Source organism: Drosophila ananassae, chromosome XL, assembly GCF_017639315.1.
Source record: "Drosophila ananassae strain 14024-0371.13 chromosome XL, ASM1763931v2, whole genome shotgun sequence".
Lineage (NCBI taxonomy): Eukaryota > Metazoa > Arthropoda > Insecta > Diptera > Drosophilidae > Drosophila > Drosophila ananassae.
The window spans coordinates 6,948,496-6,971,485 of record NC_057931.1 but is presented as its reverse complement, the minus strand read 5'-3'; the positions used below and the strand labels follow the sequence as shown (position 1 = coordinate 6,971,485).

Sequence of the window (22,990 nt, the reverse complement as noted above, 5' to 3'; positions counted from 1 at the left end):
CAATTTGAATCATTTAAATAATATTACAATATCAAATTGGGTTTGCAGCGAGGCGATTAATCACATCGGACATGGGACAACCCCCAGATGTTGAAAACGAAACAAATCGATCCAGACTCTGAGAGAGGATGGCCTTCTATCGAAGAGGAGAGTACCCTGGAAATAGTATCGTATCTTAGTATCTTAGTATCATAGCATATAGTATCATATATATTATTCTATCTAAATATTTTTAATATCCTATTACTAGAGGTTTTCTTATTTCAAGTTCTTTAAGTATTGATTCTTTTCGATAGTTTACTTGTTTGGAAGTTTTTGACTTTTTCTTAAGGAAGTAAATAAAAAAAGAAGGTTTATAGCCTTTTTTAAATTATTTTTGATCATTTTTGTATAAATTTGTTGGCTTTTTTCTTGAATTAACTCTAGTTTATGTTTAAGGAAAGGTCTAATATAAAGTATCCCTTCTCAATATTATTTTTTTAAGGATAATAATTAATTAAAGTTAATGATACATATAGCCCTGATATTTTTAATACGATTCTTAATTTTTCTATATTTATATTTTTTTAAAATCTTTATAAGATTCTTTGTTTATATACCTAGATTCCCTTCTAAATATATATTACATTCTTGGTAAACCTTTTTCAAACACTCCTTTTGTTTTGAATAAAATCAATAAATTATAAAACTGATGAATAGCTATAATACCTCGTCTCTTTTTTAATTTCCAGGGTATGTGGTGTGTTTCTTCTCTAATCCAATTTGTGGCTAAAGCCGCCAGAGGGGGGATTAATTTGTTTTTCTTGGTTTTACATAAGCCTTTCCAAATTATAAGATTTTGGGTGCTTAAATTAAATTACATTTAAAACAAAATACATATATATAGGTTAATATTAAAAAGAGCTTTAAATAAATAAATCTATAACTTTTTAAGACTAGTATTATTGTAACTAATAGGATTTTTAAAAACTAAAGTTTTCCAAAAAAAAACAATTGTTTCTAGGAACTTTTCATCTTAAAAAATACCTCCTAAAAAAGTCTCTTAAATATTTAAAAATATTTTAAACTCAAAACCCTAAAGTTTAGACTCGAAACTTTCACACTTTCCCCATTTAAAGAGAAAGAGACGGCTATAAGGGTCAACCAGGAAGCTGAAAGGGATGGAGAATCGAAAAGTAAAAGCCTCTTTCTTCTTGTTTTTGTTGTTCATTATGAATTATCTTTATCAATTCGCCTTTGTGTGTTTCGCTTCAATTACAATACATCTCTAAGAATATTTTTTAATCCAATGCTAAACAAAACAAAAAAAATAATTAATTTCTTTTCTTATTTTTCTTTTTTTTTAATTCGTACAAAAATGATTTTCTTTTTCTTCGCAATCTCTTATTTTTTCCAGTTTTTTTTTTTTATATATATTTTTAGTTATTAATTTTTTATTTTTTGTGTTGCTGTACGAAAAGGCTGCACTTAAAAAATCAGCACTTTAAATATTAGAATTATACAAACATAATAATATTAACAACATTAGAGTAATGCAAAAAGATAGAGAGCAGGGGGGGTGTTGGAGTGTGGGGGTGGAGTGTGCGGGTGTGGGTGTGGATGTGGGAGGTCAAGGGGCAGTTACAAATTAAATAAATGTAAGCTGTACTGTTTAAAAAAAAAAAATATAGAAAAAAAAAATAAAAAATTATAATAGAAAACGAAATTCGGAAAGGACATTCCATTTGGTTGTGTGTGTGTATGAGTGTGTGTGTGTGTAAGGATGTGTGTTTTTTTTGTTAGCCTAGAGTACGTAAGTAGAGTTCATTTAAAGTTAATGTCGCTTGCGTGGGGGAGTGTGTGGCAACAGCTTATCCGTATCCGTATCCGTCACAATCCTAGTCCAGATCCGGATCCGGATACAAGGCAACGATCACGCGATCGCACAACTATTCCGGCTACCGCTCGTCGGCGTCTTGCAGCGATTCTTGCTCTTGGAGCTCTGCGTCAAGGAGTTGTAGCACTGCGAGGTGGTCAGCGCGTATGACTTGAGCGTCGACTTGACGGACGGCGGCAGTGGCAGCGAGTCGATCGCATACACGCTCGTCCTTCGCACTATTGTCCTGCAGCACAGCTCCTGCAGGGTCAGCACTGCAAGCATACACTCAATTAGATAATAATTAAGGATTATAAGGATATATTACCCTTATTACTACGCCAGATATGCTCCATGCCGTTCCTGTGCAGCGCCATGCGCGCCAGCTCGCAAAAGGACTCGCGTATATTGAAGTCGCAGAGCGGTGATATCTCGAAGCAGGACATGTTGTTGCGACTGGCGTAGGTCTCGGCCTGTTTGGCCGCCACCTGACGCTTAAAAGCCAAGTGCAGCCGGTTGCCCACCAACACTTTTGGAATACCAGGGGCGTGCTAGAAAAATAAATCATAAATTAATAAAGAAATGAAGAAATGAAGAAGACCTCCAGAGCTCACCTCATCCACCTCCTTGAGCCACCGATCGATGCCATCGAAGCTCCACTTATTAGTTATATCGTAGACAAGAATAATACCCTGGGCGCCGCGCGAATACGATCGGATGATCGTGCAGAAGCGTCCCTGGCCGGATGTGTCCCACAGCTGGAGCTTTACGCGCTTCCCCTCCAGCAGGATGGTGGTCGTTTTGTATGCTACCGTTTTGAGGATGTGAGAGGTGCAGTCTATTAGATTAGAGTTCAATGCCAGTTGATAACCATAACGAGAGCGAGAGGCTGTTCAACACTCACCATTACCACTGCAGAAGGGACTCTCCGTGGAGGGATCCTCCAGATTCGAGAGGATCTCGTGCTTCCCCACATCACTGTCGCCCACGAGGAGAACCTTCAGCAGATAGTCATAGTCCTTGGTCATTGTTCCCATGTGGCTGTAAAAATAATTAATTATTATTATGTTTGGAAGACAGTTTTTCTTGGAAAACGATAGAGTTCTTGGAAGAATACTTGCCACAAAGGGTGTGCTTCACACTTGTACAAAGTATCTACCGGAACAAGAATATATATACATATACTAGATAGGGCTTGGGAACTGGGCAAGGTTATAAAAAAATAGACACCCATGTGTGAGCAGTTCTTGGGCAAGATTTGTGGCCAAAAGCGGTTCCGCACTGGTGCAGAGTTCTTAACCGGGCTAACCGGTATGGTATGCACCGGCGGAATTCCGTTCTATTTCTGTTTATTCTGCGCTCTCTAAACCACAGAAACTAAAGTCATTTATATTGTGAGTCACGCGCTGCCCGCCTCAGCCCACACGGCCTCAAAAAAAATAAAACAAAAATGCAATTTCTTAAAGTGCATCGCCAAACCAAAACAAATGGGCGGTGGAATATTTACTATTTTTATTTATTTTTAGCACCTGAACTGTAATAGGGATTTCTCTTCTTATTTATTTATTTATCAAGCACACTTTTTTTTGCAATTTGATGCAAAAAAAATAAAAACACACACACTTGCATGCAATTTTTTGGGTGTGTTTTGGACTAAATCGATTACCTGCCACTATTTAACGTTTAATTGAACAATTATTTGTTATAGAAACAATTTGAAACAATTTCAAAAATGCACATGTATTGTACAACACAAAAAACAAAACAAGAAAAACAAATGGGAAATAAATAAAAATAAAACATTTACCTGCATGGGTGTGCGTGTGTTTTGGTTATTGTTGTTGCTGTTTTGCTTGTTTTCGCTTAATTGCGTTGCCGCATTTAATTCATTAAAAATAAACAGCTACTCTAGAGAGTGAATAGGTCGGTTAACTAGTGCTTTCAAAGCATTTTATTGACGTTTATCTTACCATTTAGAATGCACGCAATTTCATTTTCGTATTTGTAATAGTGATGAGCGATAGCCCTCGCCCTTAAATCCGCTCACTGCCGTTTCAAGGGCTGTTGAATCCCGCACCGTTGCTTGAATTCAATCGGGGGATATGTCGTCCATTTGTTATTGTTAGCCGTCTGTTGTTTGGATGTTTTTATTGCTTAAAAATCAAATCTAAGCGAAAAAATTGCAATTTTGCTCATTTCTTCATAGAGATGCGCTCTAGTGTTAGAGATGAACAATTAGAAATAGTAACTATCGATATTAGTGAGGAGCATGAAACAGGGTTGTTAACATAATCAAAAAATGCAAAACTTACTATGTAATACTTTTGAAAATAAATTTTATTTTAACCCATAAACGTATTTTGATTACATAACATGTAATTTTTAAGCCTCCAGGCAGACTAATCTACACAGAACACAGTTTGTGGATACAAATAGTGACAGAGGTACATAATTTAGTGTTTTTTCCTTAAATTAAACCGAAAGAGGGCTGTTTTTTTTTTTTTAGAATTTAAAAGAATTTCAAAGATTTTTTATCCAAAATAAAGCATGTGGTTGAGTCCTACGCTCGAAAATACGTTGTATGGGTGGAATAATGAGGTGTGCCTGTTTCTAAACGTTGCTAGCCATTTTAAGGGGCTGTGGATCCTTCGGCGCCATTATTATGGGAGTCCTGTCCATTTTCTATCGGTACTGTGACCGGCCCTGCCTCCGAACGACCGCCATCCGTAGTGTCCTGGGAAGCCTGCTCCTCCGCCATGATTCTGGCATTTATCCCAGAAATCAGCTCATGAATGACATAGTTCGACGGACTTGCGCGAAGTGCCTCCAAGAAGGTCTCGCGGGCCAGGTACAGCTCCCCGATCTCTTCGTGCTGCCTCGCCTCCTGGACGAGGGCCACACAAGATGGCGGCTGGTTGGTAATACGGCGTAGCTCCCGTATGGTGTACGCAACACGCCAGTAGTTGCGCTTCTTGTCGTAGCATTGCAGTAGCAGCTCCGAGAAGGTAACCAGACCGTTGAAGCGCTTCTCCTGCTCCTCGGCGCGATCGGTCTGGAAGTTCCTCAGCAGCGAAGTAGCCTGCTCGCACAGGCGCAACGACTCATGAAAGAAATTACGATTTATCGCATCCACGACCTGGCGACGCATATCCTCCACCCTGTCGCAGATGCTACTGAACTCGGTAACAGGATGGGCAATCGGTACCAGGGTGAGGTCCTCCACCTCCAGGATATCGAGAGAAAAGATGCCATCGACCAGATTCTCCTCCAGATCAGCCTGTTGTAAATATAGCGCCTCACGGGCTACGGAGAACTCGGAACATTCATAGGGTCTCATCGATAGTATCGCTTCAGTCACGCTCTTGAAAACTCCCTCCTCGCCAGATAATAAGTTCAATTCGAATCCTGTTCCGACATTCGGCCGGCTGCTGTCAAAATATCCACAGAACATTACCTTAAGCTTGATTCCAGGCGGAATGCATCCATAGTTGAGGTCCCCTTCACGGACAATACGCTTCTTCATGTAATCGTTCATGGGCTGCATCGACTCGCGAATCTCCTCCAAGGTCCTCCCGGCGTTCTCGGGCGCCAGGTGCTCTACATTCTCCAGCGATGTGATACTATCGTGAGACATCTGTGCGACGATATTGCGAATTATAATATCCAGGAACTATCAGCTTTCTCCAAAAATCTTACCTTATGAATGTTCTGAAATTCTCCAAACCAGCAACAAATTTTAATTACACCAAAAATTAATTTTAAAAAGTTAAATTTTGTTAAACTCTAATAATAAAAACCGAAATATAAAACCGAATAATAAAATAAAAAAAAAAAGCTGTAGGTCGTGTGATCAGCAACAAATTTCAATTGCACAAAAAAAAAATTTTAAAAAACAAAATATTCGTAAACTCTTATATTAAAAACCGAAATAAAATTATTATTATTAAAAAGCAGAAAAACTGTAGATCGTGTATCTCGAAGCACACCAGAACCTAGAATGAGGCTATGTAGGAATGTTCTCTACCAAGTTCGAAATTATCTTTCAATGCCAACTTTGTTCTCGGTATTTTTCCGTTTCATTGACTACTTGATCAATTATTTTATATATATTTTTTACAACAGGTTTACTAGCCAAACAGACAATAAGAATCCAAATAATTAGGCAACAAAATAAACAAATTAACGTTTTTAAGACAAGCTTTTTATGATATATCGCATATAAAAATATTCAAATATAGTGTCATCGCTAGAATACCGCCATGGCAACACTGATGGGCGGGCAAGAAAACTGGTATGACTGTTTGATCCGACTCACGCAAGTGCCCATCACTAATTAGTGTTGCCAATTATCGAGCGGATATATCGATAACTTTAACAGAACTCGTTAGAGCAGCGCATTACTTTAACAGAACCAGCACCAGCGATAAACAGAAACAAAGCGGAGCACGGGACGTTTGGATTACAGAAATTGAACGCGCAGCCAAATATACACACGATAATCCCACATTCGCACTGGCGTTTCGCGTTTAATAAATGCACATCTAGTTTTATTTATAAACTCGTGTTAGGGCGCCAAGTTCTGCAATCGTTTCGGGAATTATATATGTATATAATTTATAAAGTGCAGGTCACCGACAACGACAACGACGCCGTTGCCGCTGCTTCAGCTGCTGTTGGTTCTTCTGCTACCGTCGCTGCCGCAGTCGCAGTCGCTGTTTTCTGTTTCTGAGCGGTGCTAATGTGCTAATATTTGTTGTTTTCCTTTTTTATTGTGTTTTATTTTTTTTTTTTTGCGGCGGAAATTGCCTTTAAACTGAGTGTCGTCCGACTGTGTTTTGTGTTTGTGTGTGTGTGTTTGAATTTCAAATCCAATCAAGCGGTAATTTCTGCACAAGTGTGCGTCTAAGTACCGTTATTTGGTGCACCTATGCTGGCCCTGGCCCCGCCCACACCGCCGCCCCCCCAACAAAATGCCCCACTGCTACCATCAACAACAACAACAACAACATCTGTGAAACCGAATATATTTCCTACCGCTGCCGCTGCTGCTGCTGCTGTCTCTGTCTCTGCAACCGCAATGCAGTCGACGTCAAACGGTTCTGTCGCAGCCGCAGCCGCCGCCGCCGGTGCTGCTGCTGCCATCGTCGATGAGCGGACGCGTCTGTTGAGCGAGGAGGAGGAGACTACTATTACCGTTACCTCTTCGCCTCCTTTATCATCCTCACCTGCTATTGCCGTCTCTATCGCACCGCCCACAACGCTACCGCTGGTGCATACAACAACAATACAACCGTCCCATCAACAACAACAACAACAACAACAAAATAATAATAATAATACAAATAACAATAATGCGGTTAGAAATGTGGTCGAAAAAACGAACAAAAATCAAAATCAAAATAACAATAATGCAACAGGAGAGACAGAGACAGAAACTAACATAACAGCAACAACAACGGCAACTACTGTTACAACAACATCAACAGCTGATGAAGAGGATCTGTCCAGTGATCTGAGCGATAAATTCCCACGCCCCCAAAAGAAGCCCGGAAAGCTCAGCAAACTGGGCACCAAGCAAGTCGGCCTCAAACGGTAATTCATACTCTTTCTCCTCTCTCACTTTGCACCTCTCTCTTTATCACCTTTTCTTCTTCTCACCTTGTTTGCTAATAAGAATATTTACACTCGAGTGTGAAAATCCACTTAAATACCCCCCGAGAGACACTACTAATCGTTCCAATACGGGACGGGAAGCAGGAGAGGGAATCCCGCAAAGAATTCCCATGAAAAATTGCAAAGGCATGGGAGGGGGGGCAGGGGATGGGGAAGAAACAATGGGATACCTACGGTTTGTTTAAAAAAAAATATATACATTCTACAAGGCAGTGGAAAAAATTATAAAAATAATTAATCAAAAAATTTAATATATTGTTAATCTAAAAAAAAAATCAAAAATCAAACTTTGTAATAAATGTATTTCATCTTTTCTTAAATTTTTGCCTTAAAAAATAATTAAATGATATGTTTTTAAAATCTATTTTGAATAAATTTGTATTATTTTTGTTGAAATAAAATTATAAAATAGTTTTAATAATTTTTGGAGATCTATTTCTTCTCATTTTTGAGTTTCAGGAAGTAGAAAACCTCTCTTTTAATAAAATATTTATCTATAACTGAAAAAAAACTCATTCCCATTCCGGTTTTCACTTTAGAACTTATATGGATGGATATTTTTATATGGAGACCACCTTTTGGGACAGTTTGAAGGGGGGGGATTTCGTAACAAAGCTTTTAAATGGGCCTTTATATTCAAATTTTGTTAAAAGACCGGTTTTTTTTTAGTGATTTCTGTTTATTAAGGTGACACTGGGAGTTCTAAATTAAGGGTTATTGGCTGGAGAACTTTATTTAAAATTTAAATTAGGGGGTTAGGTGATTTTTTACTATTTTATGATGTAATATTTGGTTATATTTGGTTATTAAATATTAGTTTCTTGGGGGTTAACCCTTTTTTTTAGTAGTATAAGCTTTATTATGTTATGGTATGGAATTATAATGAAATTTTATCATAATTCAAGAGATAGAACTATAGATCCTAAAATCCTAGTTATAAGAAAAGAATATATCTTGAAAATTACCTAAAAAACATCCCAAAAAGATTCAATTTTCACCTGTTCTTTGTCTATAATTAGAGCTTCTAAATGACTTATTTTTAGAAATATTTTTAGAATTATATATATTTGAACCCCTTTTTCTTCTCCCTTTTTTTGTAGCGTCTCCTTTGGCTCCTCGAAAGGATCGATGGTGGAGACGCTGGTTTTCGAGACGCCGACTCCCTTGTCGGAGCACGTGGAGTCCACTTTTGGATTCGATGCTGCCGCTGCCGCTGCCTTTGCTCGAGATGCTGCTGCCGCTGCCGCCGCTGGACAGCCGCAGTCGGCAGCGACGCATCCGCATCCGCATCCGTCGCACCTGCCGCTCTCGGGCAGCTACAGTGGAGACTACGCCAAGGCGAACATGGACGACAGCGGCATCGAGGTTCAGGAAGAGTGAGTTCAATGTTCCCATGTACTATACTTCCAGAAATAAAAAAAAGCGGTCTCTTTTTTTATTTCTCATCTTTGTAGTCTTAATTTTTTATTATTTTTTTGTCGGGCCCTTTTTTTTTAATGATTGTACGCGATGGTATGTACAATGTGCCCCGATTAGGGCCTACTTTTTCCTCATTAAGACTTCCGTCTAATGACTTTTTGGCAGCTTTCACTTTTGTTTCATTTTTTTACCTTTTTTTTGCCTTTTTTTTACAGAGTTAGGCAATGTTTTTTGGGGCTAATCCATAAGTGAGCCGCTTTGTCTAGCCTGGATGGGTATTGCATTTCCCACCAACATCAACCCAAATAGCGGCCAAAGAACTCTCGGGGGGCACTCTCATCCCCTTTTTCAAAACCCCCAAAGACCAGGAAGCTTCAGACACACAAATTTTTAAATCGATAATTACCGCTCACCGTCGTCAGCAGTTTGATTTAAAAACTTTGTTTGCTTTAACCCACTCACAGTGGTCTCTAAACTTATAGAACTTGCAGAAAAACTAAAGAAAAGCTTTCAATTTGGCTTAAAGTTTTGGAAAATATTTATTTTGGGGTGGTTTTTAGAGGAAAAATATTTAAAATTCACAAAAATTACGTTTTCTGGGGACAAGTGATAAAAATATATAATTTTTTTTTATAATTTTTTAAACATAACTCATGAAATTTAAGTTTTTTATTAAAATTTTATACATTTTTATTATTTTTATTAAAAATATAATAGTTTCAGGCTCCACTGTACTTGAAACAGTAGTCGCCGTTTTCAAAGATTTTTTTTTATGATAAGAAACTTGCAGAATTGGCAAAATAGCAAATAATTGCGGAAGCAATAAAAAAAGGCTTAAAAAATAAATACTTCCAACGAAAAAGAAAAAATAAGCAGGCAAAAAATAAAATAAATTAAACCTAAAAAATAATAATAAAATTTTTTAAAACCCCTTTAAGGATTAAAGAATTCCAATTGTATAGCAACCACTGTACTTGGATCCTTATAGCCCATCCTTTCTGCTCTCTCTGCCGCTCTCTCCCGCTCCCGCTCTCACTTGTTATCAGTTCGATTGGAAGGAGATGGGTTTGTTTATTTGGGTTCGCCTCCGTCTGGTTATCCGTTATTCGCATGTCCCAACCACCGAGGGAACTCCAAATTGGAGTTATAATGCGCCGGCGCTCTGCCAAGAATACCGTTAAACAGCGTCATCGTTTTATTACATAATGATGCCTGCCTTGTCCATGTCCATGTACATATGTATGTGTATGTGTGCATTTTAAAGCATTATGTGTATATAAGTGGGTCAACTTCATTCGGTGGTTGATGACCCACATCTTTTTCGGGTGCACTGCATCTTCATGGTGTGTATCTGTATCTGTAGCTGTATTAGAAGGCGTATCTACCGCACCCACCGCAAATTCGAAACGAGCGCTTTAGTTTAGTTCTGGGCTTAAAGTCGATAACATTAGTGGCGCTATTAAGCTCGTTCATCGATTGTTGCTTTAGATATGTGCAACTAATGCGATTAATTATTTGGGGGGATAACTATCGCATACCATTTCTATGATTTATTAGATCTTGAATATTTATTATCTTTTTTGATTCTTCTTATGACAGTGAGTGGCCATAAAAAATGCCATGTTTGGAAAGGTGTCTTATGGTCTTCAAATCAAATTTGCTGACAATTTGTTTCTTTCCTTCCTTTTTTTTTTTGATCCGCCTAGGTGGCATATTCCATTTTGGGAAGAGATTAGACTTAACACATGTTGTGACCTTTTTGTTCGCCATGCGTGTTTCTTTTTCCAATTCTTTTTGAATTTCTTATGTGTCTTTTTTGGGTGTGAGTGTGTATCTGTGTGTGTGTTGTGTGTGTGTTGAGCTTAAAGTTGCCGATAGAGCGTGATGTCATCGGCTCTGAGCTCGCCACTTGCTGTAGAACTTTCTTTCTTTACAGTTAGTCAGACAAAAAGGAATAAAAACATAAAAGAAACAATTAAATGAAAAAAAATGCTGCTAAGAAAAGCCCGCAATCTAGGTGCTGTTGCTTCTTTCTATTGATTACCTAGAAACACTACAAAAAAATGGTAATTAATAGAAGAGATTATTTTTTTCGAGGTTTTTTGCATTTCATTTTTTTGAAGCCTGGTTCACATCTTTAAACCGATAGTTTTTTATGATAGCGATGTCCTAGAGATGATAAATCAAGAGTTCTATGTCCTTAGCTATCGTATATGAGAATATCGGATAAAAAAGGATTGTATTTAATTGAAAACTTATTTTTTGGAACTTTCTTATATTTTTTTCAGTTGAAACCTAATGAAAGGAGGCTGTGTGAAGATGCTGACCTCGACATGATTTCGTTTTCCAATTTTTTTTTTTTGCCCCCCCCAACTATAGAAATTTGATCGGACGGGCCGGTGGTGATGGTGGTGGGCCTTGCACATATCTATAGCTATTGTGAAAGTACATCTCAAACTGTCCGGCCTGTCACTCAGTCAATTGATTTTCCGGTACCCACGGCACACTTGACATGCATATACCATAATCATCATAATCCCGTTCATAATCATAATTATCATCATAGGCAGACGGTCCCAGACAACACAAAACAGCAACAAAAACAAAAGAGAAAAGCTATTGTCACATTTTTTTTTTCTATTTTTTTTTTTTTATTTTTGTAATGCTAACGGTAATTGTGCCGCTGGTCAGCAGTGCGTGTGTAATTACCAAACCGTCTATATAGCCAGGGAGCTATAGCTTTGGATCTTCCCATTCTTTTGTTGCTGTTTTTTTATGCGAGAACTGTGGAAATTACCAATTTCCTTTCTAAAAAAAAACGTTAAAAACAAGTCTAATATATAGTTTTGGTTTAAAAATTGAAAAAGAAATATTAAATTTCTTAGAAACAACTTTATTCCTAAAATATTTCTTTAAATAGCCCATCAATAATAAAAATCTGCAACTATTACTCATAAAATGAATAAAAATCCATCAATCTCGTGAAATTTTGAGAAAAAAAAAGGTGAAAAATATTTCAGAAATACCAAATACGCCACAGAATAGCTTTTTAAATATTTATATTTATATTTTTGTGCCGATTTTAGGAAAATCGCAATATGTTTGGGAATTATGCCAATTTCTATCATTTTTCTTGGTCAAAATAAACTAAAATTTGTTTCCTAAGATGGGTAGACCCCCCCCAAAAAATCTAAATTTTAAGCCAAACATATTCTGATTAATCATTTTGCACCTTTGTAGGTAATACCCATTAAAAAATATCCATTTAAAAACAATAAAGTATCGTTTATATATATTATTTTTGTTGATACCAATGTCATCATCAATCTTCGAGGCGAATCCTTATCATTTTTTAGTCAGGCAGGCAGTCAGGCAGTCGGGTAGGGAGTTATCAATAGCACAAAATAATCTCAAATCACTTAAGGCCCCCGAAAATATTGGGGAGCGTAAATCAAGCGAAGAATTAATCGGGAGTAGTAAATTCTATATATAGAGCTCTGTGGTCAGAACTTTAGTTATGCATGATGTCGTATTCAAATGGGATCGCTTTTGAGCTGCCAGCCCACCGTGCACTCTGGTCCTATTACCTAGTTACGTGACACAGTCAGGGGAGTTCCAATAGGATCTAGAGATGGGATTAAAAAAATAAATATAAATAAAATTGTTATTATTAAAGTTTAAATTATAATTAAAACAGAATGAAATATGTTTATAAATTAATATTAATATTTAAAAGGAAGTTAGAGATGGAACATAGAGATGAGAAATTATATTTCAATTACTATCGGACTATAAAGATCTAACAATTAGAGATGGGAAAAATAAATAAATAATAATTATGTAAATAAATAGAGCCGCAGTAATTCCCTATCTAACCAACCTCAGGTGTGCTTGTCACTGATGGTTCTTTTGGTTTGTGAGCGCGTTCCAAATAGTTTGCCGCATTTGTTCTCTGATGTTTTTCTGGGATGTCAGCTTGTGTCATTTGGTTCGCTTCTTTTTTTTTTGTGTTCATTTCACCGTCTGTTTGACAACAATAGAGGAAATAAATGACCAAGAAGATGTTGGGGGCGATTGGGACCCAACATTTTTTCGGCAGCCCGGTGGCAACACTGTTTTTAATCAACTGGGGAGATATGCTCCCACTCCCCCATCCCCCCATCCCCCACCCTCCCTTCATCCGATCAGCCCCATTCCAGCAGCTTCCCCAATTTTTACCTTTATGTTTCCCTTCTCTCATTCGTGTTATTATTTTTTATTTTCGCTCCGTTGCTTGTGTATAACATGGGCCAGAGAGACAGCGAGAGAGAGAGAGTGGAAGAGTGAGCTTAAGCGGGAGAGCGGTAAAACGGCGACGCGCTGGCTCGCTCTCCGCTGCCATAGCCGCTCTCTATCGCCCTTTCAATCCCCACCACCCATCCCGCCCCAACTCGGGGCGTGCTTTTATTACTTTGGTGAGTGCGCAAAAAAGTGATGTCATGTTTGTTGGTTTTAGCAATGTTGCCAGATGTGGCGCATTTAAGTTTTGTTTGTTTTCAGTTTTTGCCATTTTTACAAAATGCGCGCTTCATGTTCCTGTTTTTTTTTTTTTTGTTTTTGTTATTTTGTGGCCAGTACGGATTTTCTTATTGCGCATCTTGTTGCGTATTTACAAGATGCGACGCAAAAACACTAAACAACAGGAAATACTTTACATCAATGTTTGATTTTAATTAAATTACTCTTTTTTTCGAAAAAAAATCTCAAAAACTTTAATAAAAAAATTATTAAAAATGAAAACTCCTGAAAACTTGTTCTTCTACCTTGTAGCTTAGTGTAATATCTGGTTTTTCTACGGCAGCTGCCAAAATTCCACACACAAAAGCACAAATTGCCGGCTGCTGTGTTTGTTTTCGTTTGTTTGCCCGAAAACGCTAAGATTTCCTACCCAGGAAATGTGCAAAATGAAAAATTTGGAAATGTTTTTGTTTCGCTTGAAAATAGATCGCAATAAAAGCATGACAAAAGATAGATGGTGTGTTTGGGTCGGGGAGTGTCTGGAGCACATTAACAAAAAGCTCATTAAACAGCATGTTAATTGTTCTTTGTGTCTTTTGCCGTGAATGTTCTTCTGTTGTAAAATAAAACATTCAAGAAACAGTGATTTATGAGTTCAAAAGTTTAACTTTTATTGCTTTTTTTTTTCTTTTGGATAAAATGTTTACCTACGAAATCTAATTGGTTGAGTTTTATTCCATAATATTTCCCTTTTTCTACTAAAATAAAATATAATAGTTTTAGTGCATGAAAAAGATCAAAATTAATGAAAAAGAAATACTTTTTTTTCTAAAATCCATGAAGTAATTTATCCATGGTAGAAACTTTCAAAAGCGCGCCATTACTTTGAGCTAGGTGGCAACGCTGGACGAACTTCGAGAGAGCCGCGCTCACTCCCACTCTCTCGCGCTCTCTCTCTCTCTCTCTCATAGTTCCTGCAAACATTCGTGCTGGCATGCTCGTGTGCGAGCGTTTGTGTTTTGTATCTTTTACTTTTTAGCAGCAAGTTCAGTTCAGTTTCAGTTTAGCCAGGCAATCCAATCGCAACCACAACAGAACGCAAAAGCCGTCTAAAAAAGCGCAACAACAACAGAAACGAAAAAGCATCAAATACGCGCCCCTCTTACTTTTTTTTGCGCGCGTGGATTTTTTTTGAAACGGTGCGTGCTTCACTAACTTAATATTTAGTTGGTATTATTAACCTACCATCACTAGCCAATATCTCTTAACGGTAAAGTGCAATCCAAAGAGATCTAATCTAAATAAAACAAAACAAAAAAGAGGGAAAAAATAAGTAACAGTTACAGTTACCTTGCCAAAGTCAATCGTGCGTGTGGAAAGAGTGCGCGCTAGGGTGAGACCCCATGTGAGTGTGTGGGTGTGAAAGAGAAGGTAGGGGTGGGAGAGGCCAGGCGAGGCGAGAGAGGCACACGCAAGTGCAAGTGGTTGGTGTGGTGGTGGTGGTGGGCGGGGGGCGGAAAAAAAAACGCTTGAATTAAATAGCAAACTACGGTATAATGGTATAAAAAATGGCACAAAAATTGAACAATGTGAAAGTAATTCGGGCTATTTGGTTCACAGACACACACTAGTGCTAGTAGTACTCTTGTAATTGTTGTTGTTTTAGTTGCTCCATGGGATGCGCGCAGTGAGTGAGTTCATCGCAAAAAATAATACACACACATACAGACACATACACATAGACATACTAAAACAGAAAGAGGGAAAGAGGCTAGGGAGAGAAGAGAGCGGTAGATGAGCCACCGCACCCGTGGATGGATCTCTCCCTCCCCCCGCCCACTTAGCCCCCTTTTTGGCCACTTTAAGCTACCCCACTGAACGCAATTAAAATAAATGTGGTAGTGTATGTATGTGTATGTGTGTCTGTGTTAAAATAGCGCCTTGTTTGTACATAAATTAGCCTTAGTCGCTGTTATTTATACTATATATATATACACATTATACAATATATTATAGTATATATATGGCTACGTGTTGAAATTATAAAATCGAATGAAATTCCTTCAACAACAAAACAAACAAACCCGCCGTATTGCTGCAGTTCTCCTCTTTCCCCCTCCCATCCTCCCTTCTCCCCTTTTGATTTACCTGCAAGTGCCTGTGCGTGTTTGTTTTTATTAGTGTTGGTATGTGTGTGTGTGTTTATGTTTTTTTTTTTCCATTTTTCAAGTGCAGAATCGCGAAAAATTATTTTTTTTCCAGTTTTTTTTTTCTATTTTTTTTGCGGGTGGGGCTTTTGGTCGCATAATTTGTTAAATTAATTTTCACTCTCAATATGGCCATCTCGGTCGCACTCACTCACTCACTGCCCCCTTGAGGCCCTTCTCCTCCTGCTGCTGCTGCTTCTTCTTGCTCGCGTGTGTGCCCCAAAAACAAAAACCAAAACTAATTGAAAAGCCGCCGCGCTGCCGGCGTCATATCCCAACTACTATCAGTGATGCCAAGTTAGCTCCAGCTGATCGCTAAAATATTAGCAGGTTGTAGCTAAAAAATCAAGTACAATAAAAATTTTTTTAAATAAAAAATATATAAAAAATTAAATTAAAAAAAAATATCAAAAATTATAAAAAAAATATTAGGAAACTTTAATTATATAAATTTTTAAAACCCAAAAATTCAAGCTAAAAACCTCTATTTAAAACTCAATTTCACCTGCTTTTGGGGTTTAGCGGGAAAACAGCTAGACTGCCAGCACTGCTCTTGGAGCGTTGGCGGCAAATGTGATGCGCTCATCGCAGCTGATGCTGCTGCTTCTTGTTATTTTCCTCTTCTTCTTCGTGTTTTGTATCTTCGTCGTCTACTTCAGTTTCCCATTTACAGTTCATGTAGCTCCCCCGCCCCCTAGGCCCCATTTGCCTCCCAACTCCTGATCTTTGTAATTTATTTGTTGTTTTTTTGTTCGCATTTAATTTCTCATGTTTTTTAAGTTGTTTTTTAAGTTGTTCAATTTGCTGGGCACTTGAATCCGAATCCGCGTTTATAGGCATGAGATGGAGCTGTGGAGATGGTTCTGAAGCTGGTGTTTGAGATACTTCTATCCGGCGACCCAGAGCTTCGTGTTTGAATCTTAAAGATACTTTGGAAATGTATCTTTTTTTTCTTCGTATGTTTGTTGAAAACTTGTTTTCTTTTTTTTTGTGAGCTTGTAAGTCTTGTTCTTGTTCCAGTTGTAGACAGTTGTACTTGTTATTTGTTGTTGTTGTTGTTTTGTTGTTGTTCTTTTTGCTCTTTCATTCGCATATCAATTTCGGCACATGACGTAATCTTCACATGTTCGACTACTACAAAGGGGGCAAAAAAAAAAAAAAACCTACAATTTTTTTTTCATTTTTTTTTATGAAGTGTATTTGAAATGTAAACAGATAGTAGGTGGTAGTGGGAGGTAGTGGGTGGTTGGGAGGTGGTGTGGGCAAATATATAGAGTGCCAGTGATTTGTTTAGTTCGATTTTGGGTTTTAACTTCCTATTCTTTTATTTTTATATATTTTTTTTTAATTTTTAATTGTTTTTTTCATATTTTTCTTTAATATTTTACATAAAAGATACAAAAGTATCTTATGATTCTATGATCTTGGAGCCTTCTCTTTGTCTCTTGTTTCCTCCCTTTTGTTCTGCCTATTCGTAGATCGCTTACAGTGCGTTTCGGTTCAGTAAAGCCCTCTATTTTTACACTAACTCTCGTATCTCCCATCCAATCGGTCTGTCATAAATGAAGTCATCGACATAAACCAGTTATATAGATATAAAAAAATAGAAATAAAATAGAAAAAAAAAATAGTTACCTGTAAAATAAAGTAAAGTGCGCCATAAAATCAAAATCCATTTGATCAAACACTGATTTTTCGAGTTTATTTCAAGGCCAACTGAAATTGGGAAAATAAATAAATCAAGTTCAGGGTTAAAAGTGGGGGTTTTGAGAGGTTTTTGTCTAAAAAATATATATAAAAAATATGGAAAAATGTTAAAAAAATTTAAAATAGAAAATTACTTTGAGTTTTATTCAAAAAATTTTTTTTTGAAGCCAGTTTTGGAAACTAGAAGGAACAAATTGAAGAAAAATTGTTTTTTTTTAGTATTTTGGCTTAAAATTTTTATAAATAATTAAATATAAAATTGTAAATATAAATTAAAATGAAAAATAAGAATAATTAAGTAAATAAAATACAATTTATTGTTGATTATATTTTGTAAAATTTGTATTATAATTATTAAAAATTTAAAAAAATCAAGTAGGCCTTTGAAACACATTAATATTTAATTTTTTTTTTGAAAAACAAGTAACCTATGACCGTAGAATCAGACTTAGTTTAGAACCGATTCGGTCCGGTTGGGTCAGATTTCGTTTTGGTTTCATCGAATTAAGTGCGTTTACAAAAAAAAACATAATGAGTCGACTCTATTTGGATAATGGCAGTTTTCCCTACGAGGACGAGGACTTGATGGAGTCCGAGACCTACGAGATACACTATATAGACGAGGGTCCCGACGACGACGAGGATGAGCCGGAAATGTCGGTCCTCAATTGCGCCATATCGGATGCTGTCAAGAGGAGCATGATTGAAGCGTAGTTATTTTTTATTTTTTATTTCATTTCCATTACCTATTTTGGCCAAAAAAAGAAATGGAATTAGACTTGAAATTGTATCTGATTTGAAAGCCAATTGGCAAACGACTTAATTTAATTGACATTGAGGTGGCTCCTCCGTAGGATGACGCACTTGCTCAACTATTCTAAGGTCACATTCGGTGATGCGTGATTTTTTGTTTCTGCTCTTTTATTTTTTTTTTCTCTATTTTTAATTGTTTAATTTAATTAAATTTGATTTTTTGTTTCTGTTTCAGATCGGAACGCTCGATTGTACGCGTCTCCATTTACCAAAGCAGCCAGCCGCAGCAGATCTGTCCACCGGCTGAGTACCTGCTGGAATCTATAGACGGCGGACTCGCCTACAACTACAACTTGGACTACGAGACGGCGGTGGCGGCGATGCAGCAGCAGCACCAGCTCGGCCTGGGAGCGGCCTATGACCGCCAACAGAGGTACTGTCCTGTCCCTTTAAAAGTGTCCTTTTGTCAGTAATCTTGTAGAGAAGTGCTCTAGTTCCACTGTCAAACTGTCCGTTTGTCCGTCTAAAGGAGAGGATCTAAAGAAAAACAAAGTAAAGATCATCAAAAGTACCAGGTATCATATAGTACTCATAAAAGTCATATCTTCCACCTTTTTGAGTTAAAAAATTAAACTTTTAGAGATCTAAAGTATTCTCTATTTATAAAAAAAAATCACCTATAGAAGATCTCTTTAGGAAACCCAATTCTTCTAACATCTAGACACCTTCTAGAAGAATTCTGCTCCTTAAGATCCTGTATATCCTAAAGATCTCTTAACTATATAATGGTTCTATAATTTTTTATAGATTTTTTAATGTTTTTACCTTTATATTTAGAGAAATAAAAGTATTACTTTGATTCTCCATTTATTTTGAAACAATGGAATATATTTAAAAAAGATAACTTAATATTAATGGCCTTGGAATGGCTCCATTTCTTCAATTTAAAAATAAAAAATTATATTTATTAATTTAAAAAAACAGCGCCCTCCTCCTCGATTCTCATACTTGGCACTTAAACGGGGCCAAAAAATCAAAAATAATTAAAAAATATTTATTTATTTTTTTTTTAATAAAAATAAATTAATAAATAAAAATAAACAGCGCCCTCCTCCTCGATTCTCATAGGTGGCACCTAAGCAGGCCCAAAAAATCAAAATTAAAAAAATTATTTTTTATTTTTTTTTTAATAAAAAATTAATTTAAATATAAAATAAATAGCGCCCTCCTCCTCGATTCTCATACTTGGCACTTAAACGGGGCCAAAAAATAAAAAATAATTTTAAAAAATTTATTTTTTTTTTTAAATAAAAAATAAATTAATTAATTAAAATAAACAGCGCCCTCCTCCTCGATTCTCATAGGTGGCACCTAAACAGGGGCCAAGAAATAAAAAAATATTATTTTTTTTTTTTTTAATTAAAACTAATTAGTAAAAAAAAGCACAGCCCTCCTCCTCAATTCCCCATCAAAGGTACATATGTCCAGAATCCCAAAAGGTAGATCTAGAACTGCCTTATAGAGACACTTTTTTTTTAATATTTTATTTAAAATAAATATTAATTCTCCCATACTCTTGCCTTGCAGCACTGACTCCGGCTGGGATAATCCATTTCGTCCAGGCGGCGATCTCTCCAGAGAGGCTGATGAAATCGTGAACATGATTAGGGGTAAGTAGTGGGTATATATTAGGGATATAGGGCTTCCAAAGCAGTATCTATAAATAGTAATCATCAATATTTAGACAAAAAGTAAAAAAAAATATTCATAAAATCAAGATAGAATCTATAGATAACTGGAATATACCTTCATATTACCAATTTTTAGTCAACAAAAATTGTATTCTTGCTTATTTGAATGCACTTCTCATTCCATCACGTTTATTTATATTTCTTTTAACCAAAAAATCTAAATTTAATATTTGGGGGTCACCTAGTATATTATTTTTGACATTTTGTTTATTTCCTTTTTGGAAAATCATTGAAAATGGCACGTTTCGGTCTCAGAAGTCTTAAAAAACTATACTATAGCCATTATTTGGACTTTCTAATAGTCTTTTAATGAAAAATATTATAATATCTATTATATAATAAAGATCTATAGGCCTTGAAAGACTTCCTCATAAAAAAATAACTAGTTTTGTGGGAAAACCTTGTGGGTGGGAATTGTTATTTCTCATGTACTGATTTCTGGTTTCCCCCTTTTATTTTTTTTTTTTCTAATTTTTTTCTATATTTGCATTTCGTAACCCCCCCTCCGATCCAGGCGGTAAACCCATCACACCCACAGAGGACCGTACAATAGGCAATGGAAGCGCACATGCGGATGATAATTGCAACGGCGGAACGGTGATTGGCGAGAGCGTGACCAAAACAAACGTGAGTATCTCTCTCTTAATCTCTCTCTCTCTCTCTTAGTTCTCTCTCTCATAATGCACTCTCTCTCTCTCTTAATGCACAGCTCTCGCAGAATCAAGCAACAGCACAAAATGGTACAAATTCCCATGCCGGCAAGCTGGAAACTGGAGGCGAAAAATCAGCGACGTCGGCGGATCAAAGTAATGGCGGTGGTGGTGCCAATAATGGGGTGACCAATCTGGGACAGGTATCCAAGCAGGTGGTGCCGGGACCCACCTCCGCCAGTCATGTGGTCATCGATGAGAAGAAGAACAAGAAGAAGGGATGCTGTGTGATCCAATAATCAGCTGTTCAATGAACAGTTTAACAGTAAACAACAGAGAGAACAGAGAACAGTAAACAAGTGAACAGAAATATACAAGATAACAGTAAACAAAAGAGAGAGGAGAGAGGAGGAGCAGAAGAAAGAAACGCGACGTTGGCAATTGTAAGGGGAAACACGAAACAGAAGATGAAAACAAAACAACCGAAAGGTTGAAGAAGAAGAGAGTAAAGAAAGCTAAAGGATCAGAATGAACGAAAATGAACAGAAAACATAAGCATAAGCAAAGAAAAAAAAAAGGATGGAGGAGGGGGACATTTACCGGCTAACGGTCTTTTTTTTTTTGGATGTTAATGTTTTTTGGGGAAACCGAAACCGGAGCTGTTGATATTTTTCATGCCGCATAAATCGCTTGGCTTTGCTTTGAATTGTAAAACAACAAAAACAAAAAACACTCAAAAAAATAATAGCAGGAAAAAAATTAAAAGCTCTCTGACCAACATTAGCAAAAAAGAACGAAATAGAACTAAATACAGAAACAAAATAAGTTTGAAAAAGAAAACAAAAAACCAACTAGCAGCAAAATAACGGGACAAGCAGCAGCAGCGCCACACTAAGAGCCAAAATTATAGCAGCAGCAACGCGGCTGAAAAAAAAAAAAATTGCTACAAAAAATCCAAACTTGAATTGTAAATCTTAAAAAAAAAATAAGAAAAGAGAAAGAGAAAGCTAAAAAACACATCTATATATTTATATATATATTTGTTAGTCTGGAATAATTGCAATTCACCATTATTATACATATATACATAATTTTTTTTTCGTTTCTTTTTTTTTTTGTAACGCGACTTCGACCTAAAAACTCATATATATTACACATATATGTGTATGGATTTTTTATAATTGTAAAATTTAGTGCAGCTTTTTAAAAGATAGGACGAGGAACGTTTAAAAAGTCTAAACAAAAACTGAACAAAAAAAATTATTAAATCGAAGAACGTTTTGCTGCTTGCATGCATAAATGACTAAAAAAAAAAAAAAACAAAACAAAATAAATAAATAAAAAACAACAAAGCAAAACGAAAAGCATAAAAAAAAATTAATATAAAGAATAATGTATTTATTTTTATTTATATGAGGACGATGAAGCTGATGAAAGTAAATTAAATGTTAAACCTTAAAACAAATATACACACACCCATACATACATATACAAAACACACACGCGTATATACTATATATATACATATATATATGAATGAAGAAAAAAAATAAAGCGAGGAATGAGTAGAAAATGAAATTAAAAACAAAAATCCCAATTTTCTAAGGCTAAAAGTAATGAGAAATTATTTTTTAAATACATTATTATATATACATGAATTCACACTCTGGGCTCTGAAAGTGTGGGTGCACTGACTTTTGGGGCCCACTGTTAGTGCGGCTGATCAAAGAAAATAACTGTATTCGATGTAAGCTCGACCGGTGCTGGAAAAGGAGGGTTTTAAATAAGAGAAGCTTATTTATTTCTCTTTGAAGAAGCTTCAAATAAAAAGAGAAGGAGAGCGAGAGAAGAGGCCAGGAAAAGTGTAGAAAAAAACAAGGAAGAACCACCGTTTTTTTTTTCAGCTTAGGCACCAGACCACCATACCACCACCACCACCCCCTCTGCACAACGCCCCCTCCAACCACCTCACCCCCTCTCACTCAGTATTTTTCTTAGTTGGGAAAACAAAAACAAGAGGTAATTAAAAAATAAAAATATATTACAAAAAAAAATCAAAAGCAATGAAGCTGGTAATCAAGCAAAGCGAGGTACAAGACAGTTTACACTGAGCGAAAATAAAAGCAGCAACCAAATAGCAAAGTAAAGAGAACACCGAAAAGGAAGTAACACCCACACTCTCACTCACACACCCACACTTACACACCTACAGCCTAAGCATATATGTGCTGCATTTGATAAACGTAAAGTAAATAAAAAAGAAAAATAAAAAAATAAAACAAATATATATATATATGTATATGTATACATAAACAGACAGATATATGAAATAGCAATATTGTTTCCAAACCAAATTATGCAAAAATCCGCAAACAAATCAGTAAAGAAGAACGGCAGCCCGAGCAGCAATAAAATCAATATTTAATATTGTAAATTTCCGATTCCAAAAAAAAAAGAAAACAAAAACCAACAAAATGT

General features: G+C 36.3%; 3 protein-coding genes and 1 long non-coding RNA gene across 9 annotated transcripts; 1 reads left to right on the top strand and 3 right to left on the bottom strand.

Moving 5' to 3' along the window:
• Positions 1 to 1,196: 1,196 nt before the first annotated feature.
• On the bottom strand, positions 1,197 to 4,103 carry LOC6502261 (ras-related protein Rab-40C). 4 transcript variants are annotated; one of them, XM_014904500.3, is made up of 6 exons: positions 3,826 to 4,103; positions 3,663 to 3,763; positions 2,760 to 2,896; positions 2,470 to 2,693; positions 2,184 to 2,406; positions 1,197 to 2,130 (listed from the first exon to the last, which is right to left on the bottom strand). In XM_014904500.3, exons 3-6 carry the CDS (start codon positions 2,890 to 2,892, stop codon positions 1,913 to 1,915), a joined length of 798 nt encoding a protein of 265 aa, XP_014759986.1. In that variant the 5' UTR covers positions 2,893 to 2,896; positions 3,663 to 3,763; positions 3,826 to 4,103; the 3' UTR covers positions 1,197 to 1,912. The 4 variants fall into 4 exon arrangements, with proteins under 4 accessions (XP_014759986.1, XP_032309363.1, XP_001966111.2 ...); XM_032453472.2 differs by having other exon boundaries at positions 3,663 to 3,758; XM_001966075.4 differs by lacking the exon at positions 3,663 to 3,763.
• Positions 4,104 to 4,174: 71 nt separating this feature from the next.
• Positions 4,175 to 5,867, bottom strand: LOC6502260. Its single transcript, XM_001966074.3, has 2 exons — positions 5,552 to 5,867; positions 4,175 to 5,489 (listed from the first exon to the last, which is right to left on the bottom strand). The coding sequence occupies exon 2, from the start codon at positions 5,487 to 5,489 to the stop codon at positions 4,485 to 4,487; it is 1,005 nt and encodes a 334-aa protein (XP_001966110.1). The 5' UTR covers positions 5,552 to 5,867; the 3' UTR covers positions 4,175 to 4,484.
• A 382-nt stretch (positions 5,868 to 6,249) lies between these two features.
• LOC6502155 (homeobox protein 5) lies at positions 6,250 to 22,987 on the top strand. 3 transcript variants are annotated; one of them, XM_014904467.3, is made up of 6 exons: positions 6,250 to 7,447; positions 8,629 to 8,904; positions 18,347 to 18,544; positions 19,699 to 19,781; positions 20,377 to 20,489; positions 20,572 to 22,987. In XM_014904467.3, the coding sequence occupies exons 1-6, from the start codon at positions 6,783 to 6,785 to the stop codon at positions 20,809 to 20,811; spliced, it is 1,575 nt and encodes a 524-aa protein (XP_014759953.1). In that variant the 5' UTR covers positions 6,250 to 6,782; the 3' UTR covers positions 20,812 to 22,987. The 3 variants fall into 3 exon arrangements, with proteins under 3 accessions (XP_014759953.1, XP_032309347.1, XP_001966108.3); XM_032453456.2 differs by lacking the exons at positions 6,250 to 7,447; positions 8,629 to 8,904 and adding an exon at positions 14,482 to 14,643; XM_001966072.4 differs by lacking the exons at positions 6,250 to 7,447; positions 8,629 to 8,904 and adding an exon at positions 17,808 to 18,068.
• LOC116655556 lies at positions 12,212 to 14,324 on the bottom strand. Its single transcript, XR_004310625.2, has 2 exons — positions 12,828 to 14,324; positions 12,212 to 12,572 (listed from the first exon to the last, which is right to left on the bottom strand). It is a non-coding gene; the product is annotated as an uncharacterized LOC116655556 (long non-coding RNA).
• Positions 22,988 to 22,990: the final 3 nt, after the last annotated feature.

What these genes read in the sequence shown, in the direction of transcription:
- LOC6502155 (XM_014904467.3), top strand. Translation starts at nt 6,783, where the DNA reads ATGCTGGCCCTGGCCCCGCCCACACCGCCGCCCCCCCAACAAAATGCC. An exon ending in AAGCAAGTCGGCCTCAAACG is followed by an intron (nt 7,448 to 8,628) that starts GTAATTCATACT and finishes CTTTTTTTGTAG; the next exon opens with CGTCTCCTTTGGCTCCTCGA. An exon ending in GGCATCGAGGTTCAGGAAGA is followed by an intron (nt 8,905 to 18,346) that starts GTGAGTTCAATG and finishes TTTCTGTTTCAG; the next exon opens with ATCGGAACGCTCGATTGTAC.
- LOC6502260 (XM_001966074.3), bottom strand. Translation starts at nt 5,489, where the DNA reads ATGTCTCACGATAGTATCACATCGCTGGAGAATGTAGAGCACCTGGCG.
- LOC6502261 (XM_014904500.3), bottom strand. Translation starts at nt 2,892, where the DNA reads ATGGGAACAATGACCAAGGACTATGACTATCTGCTGAAGGTTCTCCTC. An exon ending in GGCTCAAGGAGGTGGATGAG is followed by an intron (nt 2,407 to 2,469) that starts GTGAGCTCTGGA and finishes TTATTTTTCTAG; the next exon opens with CACGCCCCTGGTATTCCAAA. An exon ending in TATCTGGCGTAGTAATAAGG is followed by an intron (nt 2,131 to 2,183) that starts GTAATATATCCT and finishes GTATGCTTGCAG; the next exon opens with TGCTGACCCTGCAGGAGCTG.